General features: G+C 37.4%; 1 protein-coding gene across 18 annotated transcripts in view; it reads right to left on the bottom strand.

The window, feature by feature from the left end:
* The window catches only part of MAP2 (microtubule associated protein 2), a 238,807-nt gene that overhangs the window by 25,583 nt on the left and 187,105 nt on the right, over positions 1-26,119 (bottom strand). For 8 of the 18 annotated variants that reach the window (XM_080667398.1, XM_080667400.1, XM_080667401.1 and 5 more), the window contains 7 exons: positions 21,459-21,572; positions 19,440-19,517; positions 9,430-9,675; positions 3,975-7,688; positions 3,574-3,780; positions 3,270-3,404; positions 384-445 (listed from right to left, as the gene is read on the bottom strand). In XM_080667398.1, coding sequence (XP_080523524.1) covers positions 384-445; positions 3,270-3,404; positions 3,574-3,780; positions 3,975-7,688; positions 9,430-9,675; positions 19,440-19,517; positions 21,459-21,572 — 4,556 coding nt within the window. The remainder of the gene's footprint in view (positions 1-383; positions 446-3,269; positions 3,405-3,573; positions 3,781-3,974; positions 7,689-9,429; positions 9,676-19,439; positions 19,518-21,458; positions 21,573-26,119) is intronic. The other 10 variants (XM_080667391.1, XM_080667390.1, XM_080667392.1 and 7 more) reach the window with 7 other exon arrangements.

Here is a 26,119-nt window from a genome sequence, read left to right as displayed (position 1 = left end):
TAATATTTTTACTAACTTTTGCTCATCTACATGCTTAATTTGCTCAGATTCTTATTTGGTAGACATAATAAGTATGTATTATAAAATTTAATTTTATGTTGACTATGATGGTTTATCTTGAATCTATGAAAACTAAATAATTGCCCCCCGCTTTTTTTACCAGGTCATTGTGCTGTTTCGTATGTTTTGTCTTCCTAATAAAGAGCAAGTCATTCCAGAAGACATTAAGACATGCCCGAATGCCACCGAGAATCATTCTGATTTACAATGACAGTTAAGAGTAAACAGCTAAAGTCTAGCTTATATCTAAAGTTAGTAAAACATTGCCACTAATACCCAGAGGAGCGTCAAGTGAAGAACAGGGAAAAAGTTATTTTACTCACAGAGACTTTGTCCTTTGCCTGTTTAAATACACTGGGAACCTGATACGATTCACCACCTGCTGCTGTGGGAGAGAGAAGACACAGATAACCCCAAACTTAATGGGTAGACACCACACACATGCTTTATTCACTTTGGATAGTCAGTTGTGTCAACTAAGGCAAAGCAAAATTTTGCTTATTTTGAGACTCAAACTCAGTAACCTAAAGAAACCTGAATAATAACAACACTCCACTATAGGGTGTGCTCATTAAGATAGCCCAGGGTTTACCAAAGCACAGGTAAGCTCACCAAATAATTTTCTATTGGTTACCAATGTACCTTTAAATTATTACTACATGAGGATAGATCCTTTAGAACGGGAGTCACAGAATAGCAATCTGAATGCTATAGAATTTAAGGAAAAGGAGACTGGCTGGTTTCTCCAGTTGGCATGATATAAAAAAGAGCTCATGAAGATTCCCAAACCCTTTTTTTTGCAGCCATTGGCATACCTACAGGTACTTCTGCCTTTCATATTCCAAACGCTCTTGATCAGCCAACCCCTTTTCCCTCTGCACCCTTTCCTTTTACAATATGAGTGACACACTTGTTCGATGTGAAACGTATCACATGAGCAGAGAAGGGAAGAAAAAGAGGTTGTCAAAGAGAGAAAACATGAGAGAACTCTGACTTCGGTAATATAGAACATGCCCTACACATGAACTTACTGCATGAAATTATTACCACATCTGTTACTGTTGTTTCTCTTGCTGCTCTTTTATACCTCTGGTGTCAATTTGAAACTCCAGCATATTTTCTGACGATGACTTACCTGACTTGACTTTAAATATCTCTCATGACTGAAAACAATCCTTTGTGTGTTGGAAAACTATCTGCATTTAAAAGTTGTGCTTAAAATGGAAGACACAAGCTTGCGTATTTACTTCCTCCTTAATTTTCTTTCATAAAAGAGAAATCCTCAGTGGGGGGTGGGGAATCCTTATCCTTATACTAGTAAGCATTTCGAATGAGTTTCAGGAAGTTCCTTATGCCATCTGCAGCTCTAACACAAAAATAATAACTGTCTACAATATGCTACGTGCTATTTAGGATTGGTTAGTAAGATTAGTCACAGATTCTGGAACTGATTTTTTTTTTTTTTTTTTTTTTGAGGAAGAAGCTGTGAAAATGATGTATCCTCACTACTTCCATTTTTTTTTTCAAATTTCTGTGTCATAGAGTTTGCTACAAGCCAGTGTCACCCTGTTTGGTGTATGCTTTCTGCTTAAGTACTAACCTTTGAATACAGTAAGGAAGATCCTAATGAGTACAAAGATCTTGAATAGAAATGACATGTAGGTACTTCACCACACCATTTGACATTTCCTCTGAAATTCCACAATCCTGATATATTCTTTCATCCTTTCAGGTAGAATGTAGGATTTTTATGCCCAAATCAAGAGTTTCTGCCTGCCCAAGTATCTGGCTAACTAGAAGAAAGATTGAACGTTTAATGAAAAAGTGATCTAAGATGTGGATATAAGATTTAGAGATGGCATGTCAATTCCTAACTATTAAGTAGAGTAACTCCTCATCCTGAATCTTTATTATCAGTGTTTGTGCACAATTGTAAGTCTTCCACTTTCAAATACCACCTTTGAGACTAGTTCTTGAAGAAAAGCATATTAAGCAATTCTGATATGAAGGACACAAATACAAAATACTTGAGATATTAGCAGCTACCACAAAACCATCAATAATCTGGATTTTTTTTATAAAGGTTAATGCTGCTCTTAACATTTAAAACCATCTGAATGTTTATAAAAAGGCACTTCTAATGTATAATGGAAAGCAAAATAGTCCTTCCTGATTTAGCAATCTGATATCTAATTTTGTAGACTGCAAGTATGCCACTTAACAAATGTTAAAATAAAATATATCGTAAATTAAGATTATCATAGTATAATTATACATGTAAATAAATACTTAATACTACAGTTTAGGAATGGAGTTTGCATTATAGATATTTTATGACTTTTATATGATTTGTAACATGCTGTGCTCCTTCATTCCATCACTTTTTCAACAGTAAAAAAAAAAGTATATTTGAAGAAGAAAAAAATAAGAAGGCAGTAAAATAGAAATACACCTAAACTCTAAGAAATTCTGTGGGGAGAGAGAGTTTTATCTTCGATTACTGAACACTGAATAATATAGGACCCAACACATTTAAGAAAAGCCCAATGATGAAATATCAGCTGAGAGATACATCCCGTAGATTGAAAAACCTTTATAATTTTGTATCTGAGAAATAAAATTTGAGGAGATTACCAGATAATTTTGTTTTCTTTTTCTCCCCTCTGTCATCCAAAGCAAAGTAATTGTGCAACCACTATTTTAACACAGATTTGCTTTTCATTTTCAATCTCTAAATCACTATGCATTCTTGGTGGCTTTTAGTAAGTTCATCAACATCAGTAACAGATTTGGCAGTAACAATTTAGAAAATAGGACAAATACACATGGGTTTTAGCATGAGGGAGATAAATAAGCAAAATAATGAGAATGCATACCACGGTTATATTCATCGCCATCGTCTAACCAAACACACAGAATGAAAATAGGAATCCCCAGAACGTGACACTAGAGCACAATGCCAAGATACAATCACTGTTAAGTCTGAGCATGACAAAGAAACAGATGGTCATGACCTCTTCTGCAGGGAGGGAAAAAAAAAAAAGAATAATGATACAAGACACGTAATAGCTGAAATTGTTCATGACTACTGAGATATTTTTGGAAGAAAAACAAAATGAAGAAGCTGCTACGGTAATGAAATTTAAAAAACAAAAACAAAACAAAACATGTCTATGTTTGCCAGCCACATTGCAGAATTGAACAGTCACCTGTCGTTTTCCGCTTAACACAGGAGAGTTGAGTTGGTCTAGTATATTTGATAGCAGGTTTTAAAATGAATTTCCTGGAAGGAGAGTGGGCCTGAACTTCTGTTTTTTTAGCAAGTTCAGCCTTCTTATAAACTGCTATGAATAAGAAAACACAAAAAGCATACCATCAGGAGAAAATAAACACTTGGAACAAAACCGAACAAAATTTCATTAAATAGTTACCACTGTTAGAAGTTTCTTCTATAAAAAGAGTAATAACGAATTACTTCACAAACATTTTTAAAGAAGTGATTGTTAAATGAACCTTTTTTCCTTCTCACTTCATCTCTGGAGACTGTGCTAGGTTCCTTTTTAGCTATTTTTCTTTCAGGAGTGGAAATTCTGCCTCTCCCGGTTTTAAAAGGCTTTTCTTTTCTATGTTTCTCGAGAGATGGTCTCCGAGCTTCCTTTTCAGCTTTCTCCTCTTTAGGAATAGTTTCTAACTGTTCTGTCATGATGCTCCTATCATCATCTGCGAATCAAAGCAAATCATGACAACAAGAACAACAAGAAGAACATTAGTAACAAATGTACAGAATCCTTCATCCATTGAACAAAATGCAAAATAAAGAGACAAAGGGGCGTTTTTAAATGTTTAAAATGAAAAAAAAATCCATTAGGTTATGGGATTTTCTTTGGGAGCAGAAAATGAAAAAAAATGCACACCTTGAGTGTCCACCCAGAGGCTGTCAGCATCCATGATGGAGTCATCAATGGTGGTCTCGTCTTTGTAATCATCATAGGTTTCTGTCTTGTATTCTGAGAGCCCAGCCACTTCTCTCTCAGGGGAAGCCGGAGCCTTGGGGGCGCCATCCTTGGGTTCTGCCTGGGCTTCTGCTGCCTCTTCTACTTCAAGCTCTTCCTCGGCATGAGGGGATGGTCTCCTCTCCACCTCTGGCTGCTCCAGGGCTGCAAAACGCACGCTGTGGGAACCGGACTCCCCTTCATCAGTTGTGGTCTGCACTACAGTGATGAAGTCATCCTCAATGGTCACCACAGACTCGATCACTCCTTTGTGTTCACCTGGGCAGGTCTCCACAATTTCCTCCCTGACACCCGGGACACCCAGGTCAGTAATCTGAAGGGTGTCTGAGCGAAAAAGCAGTTTATCATATTCTCCCCGCGCTTCTATCTCTTCTTCCTCATTTTGAGCTTCTGCTGGTTCAGCCTCGACAGCTTCAAGCAATGGCTCTGTAACATCAGAGGGTGTGATGGAGATACCTGGGGTCTCTTTGCTTTCTTCTCTGGGTGGCTGAATAGATTCCAACTGGACATCCGCCCTCTCATCCTGGGCTAACTCGGCCTCTGAAACAGCAGGTGCACAAGGAACTTCCACTGACAATTTGATGGCAATGTCATCTTGAATTAGAGAAGATTCTGGGGAAGTTTCCTTCTTGCCCTCCTCAGGCTTCAAGGACTCCATGGTCAGGCTTTCGTGCTCACCACTGGACTCGTAGGACTCTTCTTTGTCCACGGCCTCCTGGTGTACCAAGTCAGGCTTGGCCACCTTCTCCTTGACTTCTGTCTCACTGACTTTGGTGCCTTCTCTCATGTGGCCTGACTCAACGCCCATAAACACATCTGCCTCCTGAGGTGTCCCAGATAAGAGAGTGAGGTCCTGTGTAGCCTCGAATTTAGGCTCTGTTGACTTTCCAGCATCTACGTTTAGCCCTGAGGCCATCTGTCCAAACTCACTGATTTTAACATCTAAGTGACCCTGCTCAGCTTTCTTTGCAGCAAAATTCAGTTCTGATCCAGCTTTTTTGGATTGTTCTGCTTCAGCTACCTCTGGCACTGAACTGAGACCTTTCTCGGCCATGGCAGGTGATGCATCTTTTGACACTGTCAGTTCTTTGGCCAAAGCTTGCTCGTAGGTTATTCCTAATCCAAATATTTCAACTTTGTCACCAGCCTCTTCGGATTCCTGGGCATGTTCTTTTGAATCAGTATGTTCTTCACTCTTTTCTAGTACAGTGTCCAACTTATCATTTGCTTTCCTCTCCTGATCAAACTCCCTACTCAGTCCTGGTTCTTTCTCAGCACTGAACTCATCTCTGACTCTTCCAGCAGCTGCCAATTTTACTTCAACCAATGAAAGGTCTGTGGCCAAATCTCTTCGTACTTTATCATCAGTGCCTTCATAAAAGGAACCACTCTCTCCTGATAAATTCTCACTGTCTTGAACAGGTGATGGGAGTGGGACCGTGTATTTATTGAACACACAGTAGCCCATGTCTTCGAGCTGACTGTCCGTTTTAACAATGACGTGGTTTTCATCGGTGACAGGGGGCAAGCCAGTACGATTCTCCTCAATGACATTCCCTGATGGGACTGATTTCCTCCTGCCAACCTCATTGTCTGCACTCACAGAAGCTAGTCTTGATCTTGTGCCTGCCAGATCTAGCATTTCAGGCAGGTCAGGGGCCATGACAGTACCATTTTTGTAATAATCTTGGGCTAGGAATGGCGATTCACACACTGTCTCGACTTGAGTATTTCCCTCTCTGGTAGCTTTTTCTCCCTGTATCTGTTCTTCTTCCTCTTTGCTTTCTATTGGGAAGCAAGGGGCCTTCTCCAGTGCTGGGGTAGTGGCTGGAAGGTAATCATCCCCTTCGTCCATACTTCCACTGGTGTTGGTTAGAATATCAGAAGCCAGAGGAGAAAGATCATGCCCTCGACTAAAGTTAAATCCAAGGGCTATGGAATCCAGGCAAGACATGGGCAAATTGATGGACATGCTTCTTTGTTCTATTGCAGACCTACCACCAAGTCCTAAACTCCTGCTTAGTGTCAAATCATCCTTATTCTTACTATGGAGATCTCTTTTCTCCCCATACACTTTTGGATCAATAGTGAACATTCTTTCTTGAGGAGAACTGGGCTCTTCAGGTAAATCAGGTGGATAACTCTTTGCAAGAGTGCTATACCCTGCTTCTTGTGCTGGAGCACCGGGCTGGGATTCTTTACCTGCCTGAAGTCCCTTGTCACCATGTTTATGCATGGGAGATACAGTATCAAAAGGCTCTTGGGCACTTTCTCTTGTGTCACTCAGTTCATAGTAATCACTTCCTGGCTGGAAGCTTTTTGTCACTTCTTCTTTCAAGGCAGATGTTTCAAAGTACTTGGACATTCCTGACTTATCTTCATAAAATGGCATGTCAAGCTCAGCTAATGTTGCAGCCCCAACTCCTTCAACTTTATTACCTTTGTCAGCAACCTTTTCTTCAAACAGATCCTCGATAGCATTCTTCTCACTTAGCACAGCTGGTTCTTTCTCCAGTGCTTTAGAGATCATGGCTGAACTTGTAACTGCTTGCTCCAAACTCACAGGGAATGACTCCTGTTTTAATGTATTTGTGGTAGGCTGTTGGTCTTTCTGTTCTTCTTTTGAGAAAGTATGCTCTGCGGAGGGCTGAATTACACCTGTTTCTTTGTCTGTCGGTTTGGGGAGTTCACTCTCTTTCAGCATGGTTTCTTTGTCAGGAATGGTTGTCTTTTCCTCAAGCTTTAGCTGAGATTCCTTTTCAGTAAGTGAAGATTCCTGACCACTAAGGGTGGACGTCTCTTTTTTCTGCACACTTTCTTGCTTTGTTGCTCCTTTTTCTTCTTCCAAAACTTTCTCTGGGACACATTCTTCTACATCCAGAATGTGGGCATCTTTGGGTGAGGGAATTGCCTCTGAGGCTGGTACTTCTGCCATTTTGTAAGGTTTATCCTTATGGGGCTCTTCAACTTTAGAAGTGTCTTTGGCAGTTACTGGGCCGCTGGTTTCTTCCAGAGATGTTTTGTCATCTGACTGTAATAGGACAGGGGCAAAAGGTGATGCTTCTTCAACTATTTCATTCTTCATAACATCTGAAGGGAGAGTGAAACTTCCACTGTGAAAAGGACTCGGCATGGGAGAATCAAATTGTTTCCCTTCCCATTTTGGGATATCCTCAAATACATCTTTTTTCCTCATGGGTGTTAGAGGGCCAGGAGATATCGGAGCAACTAAACCCCACTCATCCTTTTTTGTTTCCACTGGCATTTCGATGAACCAGTCCTTTTGCTCTTTTGGAACTGGGGTTTCTGGAGGGAGGTCAATACCAGGGACCACTAGGCTTGGTTCTGCCTTCTGTTTCGAGTCTTCTAGGCTGGCACCAAGAGTGTGCCCAAATAGAGTGAGAGGCACTCTTCCTTCTTCTGGGCCTTGTCTGTCCTTTTTATCTGGGGACATTTCAGTTGTCTCGGGTTGAGAAACTAAGGCAGCATGTTTAAGATCTTCACCAGGCTTACTTTGATTCTCTAACTCCTTTTCTTTCTTGTCTAATGGCTCAGGTAAAGAGGCAGTCGATTCCTGTTGATCATGGAACTCCATCTTCGAGGCTGTAAGTAAACCTGAAGCAATTGGGTTGATTTTTAAATAAAACACAATAGGCAAGTGCTTTCAGGCAGTAAGCTTAAAATTATATTTTGAAATGACAAATGAATGGCAGGGTAAAAAGGAAAACTATGGAACATGCACACATGCTACCCATTTAAAAATCAATATGAAAATGTCAGGATTGAGATATATTTGTACTGTTGCTAAAATGTGAATTAATGCATACAGAAATTGTAAGAGAGGATATTTTGACTATTCTTTTGTCCTTTGTTTAGTCTCTTCTAAAAAGTATGTGATATGTAGTGCAGTAGAAAAAAATTAACATTCCTTCTTCAGATAAAAATTGTGAATTAAAGAATACTGATATGTAGCTAATATTAGGGTGCAAAACTCATATATACATACATATATATATATATATATATATATATATATATATATATGACTAAATATGGAAAAGGACTGATTTCTACTGAACTTATTGTTTTCTCATTTAAAAGTAAATTGGTAGGCCATGGGCAGAGGTCAATTCATTTATAATAAAAGTTTATGATTTCAATGATCTTGATCAACAAATTTTCGGGGTATTGAACAATTACTGAAATAATTTTTAAAAATTCATTAAGATTAAATTTCAGGAATATTAATAAATATTTGTTATTGACTTTATATGTATGGCCTAAGAATCGACAAGTCAATTTCTATCATGGATTCAAAATTCTTAACAAATATTACTTAGTCTTTATGATAAATATAAGAAAATCTGAATTATAATGTTAGCACTGGGAAGTCATATGAGTAATAAAATTTTAAAGAGTGTCAACTATATAATATCTTTCTCTCCTTGGTCATCACCTAATTCCTCATTCCCTGGAACACAATCAACTGGACGCATCCACCAGTATTGCCTTTAGAGATGCTCCACAGGAATAAATGACTCTTTTTTTTAACTTGTTCACCAATCAAGAAGGCTTCAGAGTCTCACTTGTGTTTTAAGGTTAAAGGTACTTCACTGTGGTCACTAGGGCCAAATATATTTATCTGGAAAATATTTGAGGGGGAAATAATAAAATCCAGTCATCTCTTGAAGAGCAAGTGTATGGATCATCATTACCTTATATACTTGTGTGTCCTGTTATAACAATAGAAAAAAATAGTTTATGAACTTCTAAAAAAGATCAGATGAATGAAAACTCAAGAGATATGGGGATGACCAAAGGGGTTGGCTGCCATGGAAAGGAAATGATATGAGAAGCATCAGCAGGAGCTTTTAAGGAAACCAAACCAGTCCTCGTTGAAGCATAAAAAATAGAGCGTATTGCGGTTGCAAACAAAAATGATTCTATCATTTAAGCCTTTATGTGCAAAAATTCAACTCTGCGACTTGAAACAAAAGCATATGAATTGCTGTCCCAAAAATAAACAAATAAAAATATACATGTATTAGCAATGTGACTGGCAAACATTTGAGATGAGAGGGGGCGGAGGGACAAAAAGCTCACACAGCGTCATCAGCCTGGCTGCAAAGCGTATTGTATCATGGCAAAGTAAAACCAGGAATCAGCTGCAGCAGTGGAAAACCAAGCTGCCACAGGGCACCTGCGCAAGCCACACCCTCCGCTCGGCAAGCCTGTCAGTGGTTTTGGGTTCATGAGAAGACTCAGGAATGGAATAGCATTGGAAAGGCATCAGATTGGTAAGCTGCTGGAGAGATCATTTGCAACAAGACACATGCAGATCCTAAGAAAGACACACCTTCCCTGGCAGAGGAAGGGGTTTTTACTTCTGGAGACACCTCCGTGACCTCTTTTATACTTTTCTCCTGCGGGGCCCCTGCTGGGGCACTCTCTTCAGGAACTATATGGGTCTCCAGACTAGATTCCACTTGGCCCTCACTGAGGCCCTTGGGTTGGTCTGAGACCTTGGCAGCCCCACACTCTTTCCCAGGAAGAGTGTCAGGTTTCTCTTCCTCAGCCACTGGACCCTCTAGCGTTTCTTCTTCTTAGGGATGAAAAAGATGTTGACATCATGACCACAGAACAATGCACACAACAACAGAAATATTATTCAAGGCACACTTTCAGCTCAGGAGAATTTCTTTTACCATTTGGATGAGCAATCTAATATTCTAATGCAATGTATACTAATTACTGCTTGGAAAACTTAGGTGGAATCTGCTAATAATGATGCCTTTTAAAGTCTCATTAAAAGGTTATTTATCTTAAAATTTGAGAGCTGAAATGGTTTTATTGCTCTATTACCACTTAGTGGATATGGCAGTGAGTTGCACACATGTGAGAAGCTTGTTGGAAGGAAGAGATGGTGCTACCAGGTAACAGATGGTTGTGAAGAGATAGATGCAATGATGCACTGAAACAAAACAAAACACAACACTTTACACTCGTTAGACATGTGCTGTTTTCTCCAATGCAAGAAGTCCCTACATATGAATTTCTAATTACTTTATTTAAAACATGCAAACTTTGCTAAAGAACTCTGGGAATAAAAAAAAGCCTTGGTCTCAAAATAAGATCCAATCAATTACCTTTACAGCTTTATTATGAAGTCCACCAAAACTATTTAAAATATAATTTATTTAATAGTATTTCAATGGTGAAAGACTGCCTAACTCAATTTATTTTACCTTCACTACATTATATGATATTAGAGAATATAAAAACTTCAAAAGAATAAGTAAAATATTTTGAAAAACAAGGCTCAGGGACAAGTTCAACCCACTAAGAAAAGTCTGCCTCTGGGACACAACTGTTTTCATAATACTAAACCTGAAATGTTTGTCATGTGGTTCATGCATACTTCCCTTTGACACGGAATAGGAAAGAAAATGTGCATGACATCTATAAAGTCTTATTTCTGCAATTCAAAACCACCAAGGAGATAACTGAGTGGCAGCCAAACTGCCAAAATATCCCCCCAAAAGGTGTGTATCACATGCAAAAATGTTAACAATTAAAACATAAAAACAAACTTATGAAGGGCATGAGTTATTGTGCTTCAAATGGCAGGAAAATAAATCTGATTTTACCACTTAAGAAATTAGAGGAAATATATATAAGCTGTTTTATAGTTCTTATAAAAATTCCTCTGAAACAATTATACATTGTTTAAATGGCCCTGTGAGAAAGACATAGATAGAAAAGGAGTTTTCTTTTTGAGAAATATTAAAACCCTTGGAGTTGGGGGAGGAGAGAACTACTTCATCTATTCCTCACATTTAGCACGCAGACTCTTTCACTTTCACAATTTAGCTAGTGGAGTAACATTTAAAATTCAGACTATAATTTTAATTACAGCTAAAAGACTTTTAATATAGCTGCTAATGTCACCTTATCGAATAAAGCCTAATCAAGTTAATTTACATGTTTTCCAAATCCATGTAAGTTTTTAGCCTTCCATTTTGTGATTTTGTATAAATCATGTTTGTTTTCCGCTCCACATGTTCCTTATTCAAAAATCCACATATTTTTCTTAATTGTCTTAATTTACACTATTAGAAGAACTTAGTTTCACTCAGTAGAGGTTATAGTTCTCCATTAGAGTGTCTGAGTCATTGGTGCTTTTTGTTTTCCAAAAGACCTTGGAAGAAGTTTATTATCAGGAACATAGTCAGTGAGCTTATCCCCACTGCCTTGGAACTATTTAACCTCCCATTAAGTATTGTCCCATCCTATATAATAAAAGGCTAATATGCAAATCAACTGAACGGCGGAATGACTGGTCGCTATGATGCACACTGACCACCAGGGGGCAGACGCTTAACACAGAAGCTGCCCCCTGGTGGTCAGTGCACTCCCATAGGGGGAGCACCACTCATCCAGAAGCTGGGCTCACGGCTGGCAAGCGCAGCGTGGAAAGGGCCTAAGCCATCAGTCGGATATTCCCCAAGGGCTCCTGGACTGCGAGAGGGCACAGGCTGGGCTGAGGGACCCCCTTCTCCAAAGTGCACAAATTTCATGCACCGGGCCTCTAGTATAATATAAACTCTTCACTGAAGCAAGGTATTTTTGCTTATTTGAAAATAATCTCTTCACTTAAACAAAAATGTTTTAGCTATAATTACTTTTTCTTTACAAAACTACTTAGTTAGAATGAGACACAATGCAGCCCACTGCACATAGCATAGCCAATTATAAACGAGGGTCTCCCATCTTCATAAAGCTGGAATGACAAAGGCTATGGATCTTTTCCTTCACTTTAGTTCTACTGATGTGATCTACTGATGTGAGATTTAGTCACCTGGAAGAGCCTCTGTAGTTTCTGCAGTTAATTAAATGATGTGGAGAAATACATTTATTCCATAACATTTATTCTGCCTTAAACAGAAACTATCATATTAACATGGCACTAAAAAAGATGGCTATTTATAACTGGTTTGTGTATCCAAGGAAGAAAAATTATATTCAGGGTCATTGTCTCTTGTTTGGATATGAGAATATATTCTTCCCCAATTGATTTATTTGCAAGGAGCAGAAGGGAGTCATGTTTTAATTTAAAACTTTTTGGATTCCTCCCTTTCTGCCCCCCACTTTTTGGCTTCCTTTTTAGAAGTAACAATACAGAAAAAGGAAGTTCTCACGTGCCTCAAGTAAGGTTTCTTTTATATAAATTATTGAAGCCTTTGGATGGATATAAGCTATATAGGGACTTCACTTTCATATGGAAAAAACAGGCTCCTATCCCTCCCACCCCATATATAAAGGCACACTTAATATAATGCATGTAGTCAAAGCCATGGGCTGGGGAGGAGGAGCAAAAGGGGACCATGCTTGGTTCACCTTTCTCCTGGCCTAAGTGGGCCTCTGCACTCTGCGCTGGGACACTGGGGAGCACACTAGAGGTAGTCCACTGTGAGCTGAACAAAGGATGCTCATAGTACTCCTCATCGGAATTGGAAGGGTCATCATCAGGCACAGACACCGAGATGGAGGGGACTAGGAGTCTACGCCTCTTCCCGCTGGTGGCAGGTTCATGGCTGGGGAACCTGTGTAGAGGACCCACTTGATCCTCAGCCCCTTCATCTACAAACAGACACACAGGAAGAAACTGCAGGGAGAACTGGACAAGACAGGCACAAGATCAGACAGACAAACAACACCTGCACAAGGACACAAAGGGCCACAGAAGCAGCACAGTGGAGAAGGATTAGCAAGACCAAGCTGATGGGATGGGAGACAGTGAATGTTTCATGCTTCAGGAGCCACTGAATTGAAACCATCCCTTAAATAATCTTGTAATTGATCTAATGAATCAAATGCACTGACACCCCTGCTGCATAATAGACCTTATCTATACATTCCCCTCAAACAAGTCAGAATAACCATGGAAACATTGGCATAGAGACAAAGCATTGCAAAACAAATGCATCCTTTGGAAGATATTCTTTCAAGTAGATTCATTTCTCTTGTGTTTATATCAATTTATTTATCAGTAAAAAAAGAAGGTAGTTAAGATCTTTTTGATGATGGGGACAAATAGTCCTGTTTGAAGCACAACCTTAATTATCTGGGATGCTCACATAGTTAGCATTTTGGTTAAATTTAATTTTTAGTTACCGATTTTAACCAGAAAATAATGTTTAATTTCAATCTTGTTAAGAAAAATCTACAATGCATTATTTTCCTTCCCTGCCTTGCTAAGAAAAAAGGCAGGGCTCCCTCTTTGGCTGCTAAGTCCTAGAGGCATCCTTTTGAACATCTAATTGGCATGTCAGTGAAAGTTTAGGGTTTTAAGAAAGCCCCTAGTATTCTAAACTTGTTTTCGTGCTTTATTTCTCTCCTGAAAGCTCAACAGAGATACAATTAGCTGAGACTTTCTACAGGGAGGACGTCAGATTCATCAAGACTTTATTCCATGCAGTTTCATTTGTACTACTGGCTCTTGGCTGTTTTCCTATTTCAACCTCCTCATTACATATTTCTCACTTAAATGCTAAAGGAATTGCTCTCATCTCTGTCCTTTCCTGTGTCTTGGCTTCTAAAGATGCATTATTTAACTATATTTCCTTCACATGTGGATTCATGTATATTTTAATGAGCCTCAAGGATGATGACAATGAACAATACTTGGCTTCGGATGTGTAGACACTGAATCTCAGACCTGTGTGTCAGCTTACCAAATTTGCTAATCACTATTTATTGACTTATATAGAAAATAATTTTATAAATTTCATAATTCTTAACAATAAGAACTGTATAGTTTCTATTCCTAAATTTAAGCATGCAGAATTAGAACATTGATTTGAAAACGTACTGCATTTTTAAGGCAGTAACTTATTTCCAGCAACCAGGTGCTGACAACTGGAAATAAGTCTGAAATCATCAGGATACTAAAATAACGTTTCAGGGAGAGAATACTTCTAATCTTTTTGAACACATTATTTACTGACTGCCCTGTGGAAGTTGTTTCTGGATGGGTCTTCAGAACTTTCTCATCCATGATGCTTATTCTATCCTGGGATAGCAGAAGCCTAAAATTACATCCGATATTCTTAGTTTAATTCGGCACGATTTCTCAGCCGAGCAAATAATTGGCTCTAACTTGGTCTACAACACTGGATCAATCATGAGGCCTGGGCTTGTCATGTGCCCCACCCATTCACATTTCCTTCAGTGATTCTCCAAGGCTATAAACTTCCCAGGTATCCTAGTTACCTCTAAAACTTCCAATATGTTCAACACATTGTAAGAACAATCAACAAATGAAAATGTCATATTCACCTCTCTGCTGTTCAACATTTATTTTCTGGGGAGTAGAGCAGACAGCAGTATAAAACTAAAGAATTTAAAGCTGAGTTCTGGTAGAATAAGACACTACTCCTTGGATTGGGTTAAGCCTTTTGAAGATTTTGACCTCCTCTTTCTTGTTGCTGTTGCTCTTTTTGAAAGTGAACACGTGAAAACAACTCAGTCTTACTTTAGATTTCTAACATTTCAGAGAAACAGTATTTTCTTTCTAAAAACTTTGACTCTAGTCAGAGACAACAAAAGCAGCAACAACTGTAAGGGCTGCCGTGGAAAAGTAGCTTCACTGTCGTGTTTGTCTGGACCCGAGCCAGGCAACTTCATAAAGAATGTCTGGCCAAGTCCAGTCCTCTCCCGGGACTATGAGCTGTCTGTACTCCAAGTTTCTGTTTAGGACCCATGAGCCTGATGTCCATCTACTTTACAAGTCCCAGAGGTGTGTCAGGGATATGATGCTTAGAGGACCATGACCAGCAAACAGTGCACATGGTTCCAGTGATAATGATAGAAGACAATAGATCCTCATTTGCTATGGAATTGTGCGTGGCAGGTGCTCTTGGTTCATACCTAATGGAGGTGGGATACATAATAATTATAAATAAATGAATTATTTATTTGAGAGTAATTTGGAAAAAAGGGGAAATTAGTCCAATAGTTTATAACAAATAATTTTAAAAAACACCTCTGATTGGAAGATCAAGTTGTTTTCGTAGTCCCACTCTAAGAACCTAGATGAGAAACAGCTTTAGGGATGCAATGGGGCTGTGGCTGCAGGGAATGGGATTTGGATTTGAATTCTGGATAAGCCATCCACTGGCCTTGACATCCTGGGCAAGAAGTGCGAGTAAATACTCTCTCTCCCTGTAGGTTGCTAGGAGGAGTAAATGAGAGGATATCTGAGAAAGTGCCAAGCACAATGCTGGATTCCATACACGTTAGCATCTATCAGTGCACTCAGGCAGATGGTCATGGACCTCTGCTGGTTACTTTCATCTGACATCAAAGCTAGACTTGAGAGATTTATGAAAGAGTAAACTCACTTCCTAACAGTTAATTTTGCTGTTTAAGGTCAGAACTGAATGCCTTCTTTTATTATAAGTATACATGCTTTTGGGGACACTTCCCTTGCCACAAAAGATTGCATTTCATTTTAATACTGTGATATTTGAAAGAACAGGGTAGCCTTATGAACCTTGTCGTGTTACATGGCTCTTATTCAGAATGCTAAACTTCTAATGGTTTCAGTGGAGGAATCTGTTTTTCTTAATTTGCTTTCATACAATGTATTTTTTAAGGAAAGCATTTGAAAATTTATATTGGGTTAAATAAGGTTTGCCATGTTAAACCCAAACTTAGTATGTCACCTCCCTTGGGAATAAATGGGTAGTCACTTTTTTATAAGAGACTGAGTCTCACGGGTCTCTGTGACTCAGTAGTTTTAGCATCACATTTTCTGCCCCACAGCCAATGGCTGCAGGCGGCTGGCCCCAAGTGCATTGTTCTCTGTCACTTCTAAGCCCTTCCCATACTGCAAGCTTTTGACTGAGGACTCCTCCATTTGCCAACTGGGTTTGCTGCCCCAGAATGATACGGAGGGAAATTTTTCAGATTAGCAATTATAATATTGCCACATCATTGACATAAGAAAAAACACCCTAGACTTCTGGAGCAAACCGAAGAGGTCAGAAAGATTCCTGGTTCTGTTTTCTGATGATTCCATTATTCTTGCATGGGCTTCCAAATTCCAAATAACAACCATTATGGTTAGGCCAAATTTGAAAACATCCTACCTAGTTTAGTATTCATTTTACTATACCTGCGTTTCCTTTCTAAGTGTGGCTGTTGTTTAATTTTTTTCATCAAAATCCCTTTAAATGTTTCCCAGAGTAAGCACATATTCTGAAAATTATTAATTATTAATATTACATTGATTATAATAAATAAATATTCATAAATGACAGTAACGAACATATTGTTATTTTTAGTGGAAGCTTTCATGGTCCCGCTTTGGTAAAGAACAGCATTTAAAATTTTTGATAATTAATAAAAAGCATATTTTCCAAAATTATTGAACTCAATTTAATCCAAGAGTTCTTGCATTTGTAAAAGGGAATTGGGCTGTGGCAGTCACTGTGCCCTTAGATTACGGTTGTTTTGAGAGTGCGTCAAAAAGGATAAAAAAACTAGAAAAAACCTCACTTGTTCTGTTTCCACTGGACTTGCTATGAGCAATACATTAACTGAATTTTGGCTGGGTCTTTACAAAACCAATTGATTTGACAAATTGAAGAGTTGAATCCTATCTTGCGGCTTGTCACTAATTTATTTTCTGATAAAACAAACTTTAAAAAGTTTTTAGACATACTTTAAGAGTGGTTAAAAAGAAAAGAGAGGCCCTAACTGGTTTGGCTCAGTGCATAGAGCGTTGGCCTGCGGACTCAAGGGTCCCAGGTTCGATTCCAGTCAAGGGCATGTACCTTGGTTATGGGCACATCTCTGGTGGGGGGTGTGTAGGAGGCAGGTGATTGATGTTTCTCTCTCATCGATGTTTCTAGCTCTCTCTCCCTCTCCCTTCCTCTGCAAAAAATCAATAGAATATGTTTTAAAAAAGAAAAAAGAAAAGATAGGGGATGGTTTAATTGTCCAGACCATGTATCTTTCACATATTTAAAGTGAGAATACTACTTGGTCTTTTAAATTAATTAGGTAAAGCTTGTAAAATGCATACTTTAAAAATATAACTAAAAAATGATTATCCTCTTAAAAGCAAACCATTAGGACTTCGTATAGCTCAATATTTTTTGAAAAATTTTAATAAGAGTGTAAGTTTGAAAATGTTCAGAATAAAATATTGGATTGCTTTCAATAGGAAGTGGTAAGTTGACATTTTCTTAGAATATATTGAAACAGCCTGGGGAAAGTACTGAAATATAAGGGAGGGTTATACTCTGGATAGTGACACCTAAGTTACTAAAATGTAAATGCGATTCTACACTTTATTTATGTTTTCATTATATTCATTATAAACCCTTCCTCCCTAAAGGCAGACTGGGTAAATCCCCAGATGGATAGCGACCCTAGGGCCCTTTCTGCTCCAATCCCCATATAAGAGTAAGAAGAGTAATTATGTGACCTCCAGCGGACTTGGAGTCATACCCCTCTCTGGGTTAAGAGGATTCTCTGACACCTGAAAGGCTGTGAGTAGGGGGCTCAGAAACATGTTCAATTACCTGAGTGAAGTACTATCATCACTGAATTCAGAGTGAAATCCAGGCCCCTCAACCCAGTTGGCTGCTGCTTACCCTCAAATTCTTCACTACTCTACCTGCTTTTCACTCACCAGGAGCCATGAAACTCCTTCAGTTCCTAGAACATGTCATGCTCTTGCCCACCTAAATGCCCTTGAATATCCTGGTCTCTCTGCCCAAAATGCCCCTTCCCTCCACCTTTGCTTGACCAACACTTATTCAAGCTTCTAGGCTCCGCTTCTTAACTGTCCCTTACCATACAATAAAATAAGATTCCTTTTATTCCAATGTAAAAGTCCCTGTTCTTTTCCTTCCTAGTACTAATCCAATTCAAAATTATGTGTAAGCTTATTTATTGGATTTCTGTTCTTACAAATGGGGATCCTATCTGTTCTGTTCACTAATGTATATCCAGAATTTGAAGAGAACTGCATACATTGTAGGGTCTCCATAAATATCTGCTGAATGAATGGATGAACATAAGGCAAAAAGAATCATTCAAATCTATGAATTAAAAGATCAAATCACATTTTCAGAGAATTAACTAATAATCAGTGGCTTTTATGAAACTAATTATATGTACTGATCATGATCCCCAATTTTCTTGTATTTATTAAAATAATTTCATTTGTTTAACAATATTTCAGGCAGTAAATCTGAAAAAAGTCTTCAGTTTAAGAAACAAAAAAAGTTTTGGTCTATAAATCTATGACAAAAGTGAATTATATTTATTAATCATTTATAGTTTAGTAATTTAGGAAAATCTGAGGAAATCAAAGAATATTTTAAATGAATCTAATTACAAATTATAAAAAGACAATGAGTCCTTTGTGATGTTTCTATTTCTAACATAATAAAATGATCTCTAAGAGGGACAACAAAAGGAAAAATAAATGAAGAAATAAATGAGTAAAATGCATTAGTATTAAATTTCTGATTTTAGTATATGAAAACTAAATTATATGAAAATAACAATTGAGCTGTAGCTTTCCTTAGCTTTCTCCCATAACTCAAACAATACACTGATCTAAGAACCAGTAATAGTTTGCTTTTAAATGATGCCATTCATCTCAGATTCTGAATGAATATTCTTCAAAGGCATCCCTCTGTTTTTATCAATGAGAATTCAAAAGCTGACATGGCTTTTCACGTTGAATAAATTGCATAAATAGATTCATGGACAACAGGTCTCAGCAGGAAAGAAGCCATGATCTCAGCTTCCAGTTCATTGCTCTCTGCATCAGATTCACTCATTAACTGCTTTATTTATTCATTAATATTTACTGAGAGTTTGCAACAACCCAGGTCCTGGGGAAGACCTTGGCAATACAATGTTCAGCAAAACAGACAATTCCTGACAACACTTCCATAAGGAAGTGCTGAGTTCATCAATATATATTTTTTTGTTTAGTCACTTGTAAGATAAAATTGTATCATTATTGTCGAAACATTCTATATTAAGTGAACTGGTTCTCTGTAGTTATTCTAGCAACTTAAGCACAAAGTTATCTTTTCCTTCATCAAGCATATTTTTCCCTTTTTGTTTACCATATTCCTCCACTTCTGATTTTATGTAGATAAATTATTATACATTTGTTTATTAAAGTCTTTGTTTCTTCTTGACTATTTGAATCAGACAGCTCCCAACTGGGTCACAGACTAGCTTATACTAAAGTCCAGTAGTTATGGATTGATGGATTGATGTTCATTTACCCTTTACCACAAGATAAACCTGAAACAGTCCCATAGGCCTTACCTTCCTCCACGGCGACAGTCCTTTCTGAGGCTGGTGATGGAGGTGGAGAAGGAGGCAGATTAGCTGTCTCTTCAGCTGCTAAAGATCAAACAATGGAAAAACGAGATACGACAATTAATTCTTTCAGGCCAGCAGATGCATAGGCAGTTCTGCCATCTGTAAAAAGTCCTCTCTATGACATTCAAGGAAAGACTCAATAGCAAGGTGCACTTGACTTATTTTTAGCTCCATTACCTGATTCAGACATTTTTGAAAACCTAAAAAGAAAGAAGAGCATTTAATATTTAAAAATAATCATTTTGTCTTCTCCATAAAAATGGATTAGAGATCTCTGCTAAAAGTCCATCATTAATCCCATTAATTTGTGTCTGCCTGTTTAATTAATAAAATATTTCATCCTGGCCCTAATCTACTATATATTCAAACACACATAGACAGGCATTTTAGTTTACACTTGGCTTGATGGACTGAAAAAATATTAGAATTCTTGATCTGAAGACAAATGTTACCTTGATTATTCAGTTATTTTAGATGATGTATTTTCTAAATGGCATTTTGTTCACTGAGTCTAATACCGAAACCTATCATCTGCATGAACTCTCAGAAAAGAAAAATGAAGTGGTCATAGCCAGAGGCAACCTTCAGACAGAAACATGTACCAGTGGGAGCTGAGTAATCTTCTGTTCTTGGCATTTTACATGAAAAAGGACCAAAGAGAAAGGTTCTGAAAGCTGTAATTCATTTACAGTTAATACTAAATTTCCTCAAGACACTTTATGACTACTCAGATGAAGGTAAGTGATTTCAAAAGGACATATTCATCAGTCAAGGCCAGTGGTAAGATCTATTGTAAAGATTATGTAAATTTTTATTTCATAGAGCAGTTAGCAGAGGCAGCATTGGGATAGCAGGTGGCTCTTTAGCTCTTCGACTCTGTGGACCTTTCCATGGCATACTTTAAGGTTTCAGGTTGAAAAGGAAAAGGTGAGGGTTTCTATTATTTCAAGCAACAGAAGTGAACCACAGACATAAGGTCAATGTTTTAGATAACTGTTCCCTCTCCATTTTAGGAGAAAAACAATAGATAAAGAACATTTTATTGTAAATAATGAGAACATTTTAAATTATGATTATGGGAAAGCGGACTTTTGATTGTTTAATTTTTAATAGACAATTGAGAAATTACTGATCAGAAAATCAAATATTAAGGATACATTAGACTGTAAGAGGAAAAAGGTTATGTTCTATTTTTAGGCTTTAAAAAACATACCTTCCTATGGATTACATCTATGTACTTATGAAATAAACCTACCTATTGAACCTAAGAAGTTTCCTTTATTGTGTCTAGGCATATCTATCTATCTATCATCTATCAATCACCTATCTATATTTATGGAGAGTAGGGGCCGTAGCCCATGCTGAGAGTGTTTTGTTGGCAAGCACCATCACATTACCTGTTTGTTTGGCCCTGAAAGGCATTTGACTTGTGACCAAAGGAGAGAGAAATGCCTTCTGAGTGTCCTTAAATGAACCAAGTGAAGACCAGTATCTTACATGGGACACAAAGAATTGAATTCTAACAAAGCTCTGGTTATAGGTTTTATGTAGCTGGTTCAGGGAGACCCAAAGAAGACTATAGTATATAGACATTTACCAAAACCCACAAAGGGAAACAATTATATCTAATTAAAGCATTAGTGCATTTTCCTTATGAATGGGGGCGATGAGATAAAAGTGCATTGGCTTTATTTTTATAATAATTATCTCATGTGGTCTGGAAATGAAAAATTAAGAATAATTTAGGGGCAAAGTCTAACTATAAGCTTATCAACCCTAAAGACTACTCAAATACCACAATGACCCTGTTGCGAAAGGTGAAAATACCGTACGTCCCAGTGCATCCCCACAGAGGTTTCTGATGAATGAAGTATGAGATATGGCCTCTCTTGGAACATGAAGACTTGATCTGTGATCAGGGAACAGCAGACACAGCCCCTGGTCTGAGGTTTTCTCATTTACCTAGAGGCAGGGCTGCAGGCTGATCTTTATGCTGAGCTTCTTTCTCTTGTTCGCCTTTCAGGACCGCTACAGCCTCAGCCGTGACTACTTGAACTATCCTTGCAGACACCTCCTCTGCAATAAAGAGCAAAAAACAAAATAAAATGGTGAAATGTCCAAAACAGGTAGCAAAGAGGAAAAGTGAATAATACAGTCAATTAGAATTTCATTTCCTTTGTCTTCTCCCCACAAAAGTACAATAAAATGTATTAAATTGCAGAAAAAATACAAATACATATATTGTAACCATAAAAAGAAAGGGAAAAGGAAAAAGAGAAAGTAAAAGGAATTGGTAGTATAAGCAAAATAAACACAGAATGAAAGAAAAATAAGTAATAGGTATGGCAGTTTATTTTTTAAAAGCTGTTTGTACCTAGTAAAACAAATACAAAGAGAAGAGAGAATTCATTTTGGATTTAACTTAAAATATGTTTTTTAGTTTTGTTACAGTTTTTTAGAAAAGTATCATTACAATAAGTGTCTATGCTTATTTACATAAATACCATGATTTAAAACCTAACAAAAATGCCTCAAAATACGAATTTGTGATTAAACAGGTTCAATGCACATGAGACCAATTCAGAAAAACCTGAGAAGACAGAGTTTGAATAAAGTACATGGGAATGATATATCAGAGCTACTACTTTTCTACATGGCAGATGTTTTAAAGATCTTTAAAACATCTTTAAACATCTGCTATGTAGACATTGTTGGTATATACAAGGTTGGATTTTGAAAGTGGACCCTTTGGGTTTTCATCAGGACCAGCTGTGATTCTGTGAATAGTAGCTTTTATATAGCATTTCCATGTATTTCATTAGATCTTTAAGGTCTATGATATATACCCACCTAGTCAGTACAAAAATTTCATTGAAAAGAAGGGAGGCTTGGCCAATAAAGTGATCAGTCTGTGAGAATCTTATTACCAGTATTTGAATATTAACTGGTTATTATTTTATCAATAATGTCATTCTGGTTATGAGACAGTAATACAAAAACATCTCAGGACATAGCTATAAAGTCGTCACCTAAGAAAAATGAAAGACAACTTGGAAATAATCTGTCATGTGATCTGCCTAAAAATTGGTTGGAAGAAAAACATTAAAAGCAACTTTTTAAAAACAATTCATCTTATAACATCTAATAAATGTTATTAATTTTAGGCTGATATAAAATAAAGGATTTAAAGATATAACCCAGGGAACAGATGATAACAGGTCATCATTATATAGAATAACATCTGCAGGTAAAAAGTAAAGTCTGTTTTAAAAACTTCAAAAACCAGTATCAAAGCAGTCTTCAATAGACAAATTGAATTCTCGTAAGAAATAATAGTTTTTCTTTGTATTGGGGAAATATATTGGTGGAAAGATAAACGGGAGCCAAGTAGGTATAAGAAGCAAACTGAGACATGCTCTCATCCACAGAAACCTACTTGATAATACACAAAAAAAATCACGCTAAGCTACTTACATTTCACCTAAGTAATGAATAAACAATTACACTGTGATGCAAGGTTATTAGACAACTTGTTAAATTAGGTACTTTTATTTCCTGTCAATATTATCTAATCTACACAATCATACATTTTTTTTAGATGGGGAAACTGGCAAAATAATGGATAAAGGCAACTTAATGTCCCATTTGGGTGTCACTTGATTTACATCAGTGCAATATATGTAATAGTAGGTTCTGGTGTCAGAAAACTTGGAATCAAATTCTGCCTTTATCTCTTACTAGCCACAGTAAGTGACAATCTCTCTAACCTTCAGATTCCCCATGCTAAGGGGCATAAAAGCGGCATTCATATTTTAATGTGCTGTGACAATTAAATGAAATAATGTATATTAAATGCTTATTTAAATTACATAACACTGTTTTAATCACTCTTGCTGTCTTGCTAACATCTGAGTCTATGAACACTGTTTGATTGACATGATGATAAAGACTTAAAAACTTTTGTCATCCATTGAGATGATTCTGTCATTTTTCCCAGTGAGTACTTCCTTGCCTGAATGTTGGGTCACTGCCTCACAGACAATATGTCAGGGTCGGGCCACTAATTATTTTTTTAAAAAAATGATATAGGAAATGTGACTCTTCTGTTGTACCAGACCACTCAGCGTTTATAACCATCACAGTGCCCTGGTTTGTCTATGATGCTGATTCATGCTATGCTCTTCTAGTCACAGTATCTTTACTTACATCAGAAATTTTAAGACAGTCTTAGGCCTGGTTTTTAGCACATACTTTAGTTTAGTTATTTTGTTATATTAATTTATAGACATTGCGTGGTTGATTTATAACCAAGCCATGCAGTTGTAACTTTCTCAGTGGCCCCGAAAACTTCAACTTGCTTCAGAGCCATATATGACACTGTTGGTATACACGGAGGTTGGATTTTGAAAGTAGACCCTTTGTGTTTTCATCAGGACCAGCTGTGATTCGGTGAGCAAGCAAAGACTCACCAATTACACTGTGAACAACAAGGAAGGAAGGAAGGAAGGAAGGAAGGAAGGAAGGAAGGAAGGAAGGAAGGAAGGAAGGAAGGAAGGAAGGAAGGAAGGAGGCATAAGCCGGAGAACATATTTTTGTTGATTTCTTTCAGGTTGTTAAGAGAGAAGTAAGTGACATTGATAATAAATTCAACCATATAGAATATAAAAGCCAGTAAATGTTTCTGCTTTTAAGAACATCAGGCATAACAGTGCTGTGTTAAAAGAAACGACAAGTCTACTGTACACTTGTGAAAGAAGGAAAACAAGACAATTTTAGACAGAATGCTCCTGTCAAGAAAAGGTTTTTCTCAGTAGGGTACAGAATGGTTGCCTAGGAAACTGATGCTAATTGCTGCTGCTGATGGAAACTAGTCAACAATAAAAGCACTGTGCAGTTCGAAGAGGTCTGCTAAACAAATACCCGAGATAAATTCATAAACACAGGGAAAAAAGATAAGTTCCTGGCTTAATTTGGAGAGTAAATGGTTTCTCTGAAACTATTTCCTGTAATCAACTGTTGATGAAGGAAATTAAAAGAGCAGATTGTTGGTTTTTTTGTTTGCTTCCCTGGCACCTTAGCATTAATGAAAGAGGCCAGCAGGCATACCCCTCCCTAGCAGGACTCCAATTGATCTCAAAGGGTCACCCAGGCCAACACTTGCAGCTGTCGATCTTTGCCTACCAGCTTTGTCTTCCAAAGATTTTTTTTTTCTAAAGACTTCCTGATTAAAACAAAGAAAATTCTAGTTTATGGGGGGAAATGCATTTGAGGTAAAGTTAGTTTATGGGGATAAATGCGTTCAAGATAAGGAATCATGACTGCACAAAGTTCAGTTATGATGGGTACTGAAACTAGACAGATTTTGTATGGCACCCACTAAGGATAGTAGAACTATGCTCAGTCATTATGGGTGGTATAAAGATGAGTAGAACTTGGTTGAAATAGTGCTTGAAATGGGGCAAAGTCACTGAAGGACATGTTTTGCTTTTGTTTTTTAAGCTTTTCCCAGTAATGGCCACTGATTTTGGCTGAATTATCCACAGTCCCTCATATGGTCTCTTCTCAAATGCAAACGCAACCCAGCTAAGATTGGTAGATAATACACTTGTACAAAGGTCTGAGTCCAGGAAAATTTCCCTCGCTCTTTTTGTTTTACCTCAATCTATATGCTCAAATCCACAATTTATTTAGATTGACAATTTAACTTACTCAAATGAAGGGTTTAGAGCTTGAACAAAATTTGCCTAGCATTTAAATTTAGTCAAGGGAGGGAAGTATAATAAATTAATGTTATCAGTGCAAGGATACCACAAGTTCAGGATACTATATAACGAAGTTAAAAGTGATTAGAAAAGCAAAGTACAGATCAGAAATAGTACCTACTAGAAATTTTGCTTCTAATTTTAAGGGTACAACTGGAAACAGGAAAAAAACACACACTTAAGCAGAAGAAATATAGTAAGTACATATAGTTTCACTTTATATTATCATATTCTAGTTAAAGTTTTTGCTGTTGGTGGTATTTTTCCCAATGTAGTATTGTGCACATATTTATATTGTTGTTTGTAGCCCACATATTAAACATTTACTAATTAATCCAGGTTGTAATATTTTATTAGTCTTAAATTAATATGGTAAAGAGAAATTTCTTAGGGACTTTGCGCCCTGAAATTTTCAAATTGCTTCAGTGTCAATAAACTGAATACAATCATTAAGGCACAGAGGGAATTGATAATGCTTTTAGAGCTTTGAAATGCTCATTTTTGCATCTGGTATAAAACATTAAAATTGTGCTACTCCTAGTAAACTTGGGAGAAATTGGATTGTACTCTGTCTTGAACACATCACCTTGTCTAAGGAGTGGTGAGGACAGGACTGACTCAATGGCACTTACACATTTCAATCTATACCTCTTCTCTGTGTACCGGGTCTCACTGCTACCAAGCCTACCTCTAGAAATACTTGCAGATTGTGGGTACCATCTATATCATACTTGAAACTGTCTAAGTACTCACTTTTATTTGAAGATATTGATGCTATAACAGGATGCAAATGATATCTAGAAAGCATAAAACTGTAACTCATTATTGCAATAGCTCTGGTTGTCCTATTGCAGGAGCCCA

The sequence above is a fragment of the Plecotus auritus genome (assembly GCF_963455305.1).
Source record: "Plecotus auritus genome assembly, chromosome: 5".
Classification (NCBI taxonomy): Eukaryota; Metazoa; Chordata; class Mammalia; order Chiroptera; family Vespertilionidae; genus Plecotus; species Plecotus auritus.
The sequence above is the reverse complement of the archived record's forward strand: the minus strand, read 5'-3'. Positions and strand labels throughout refer to the sequence as shown.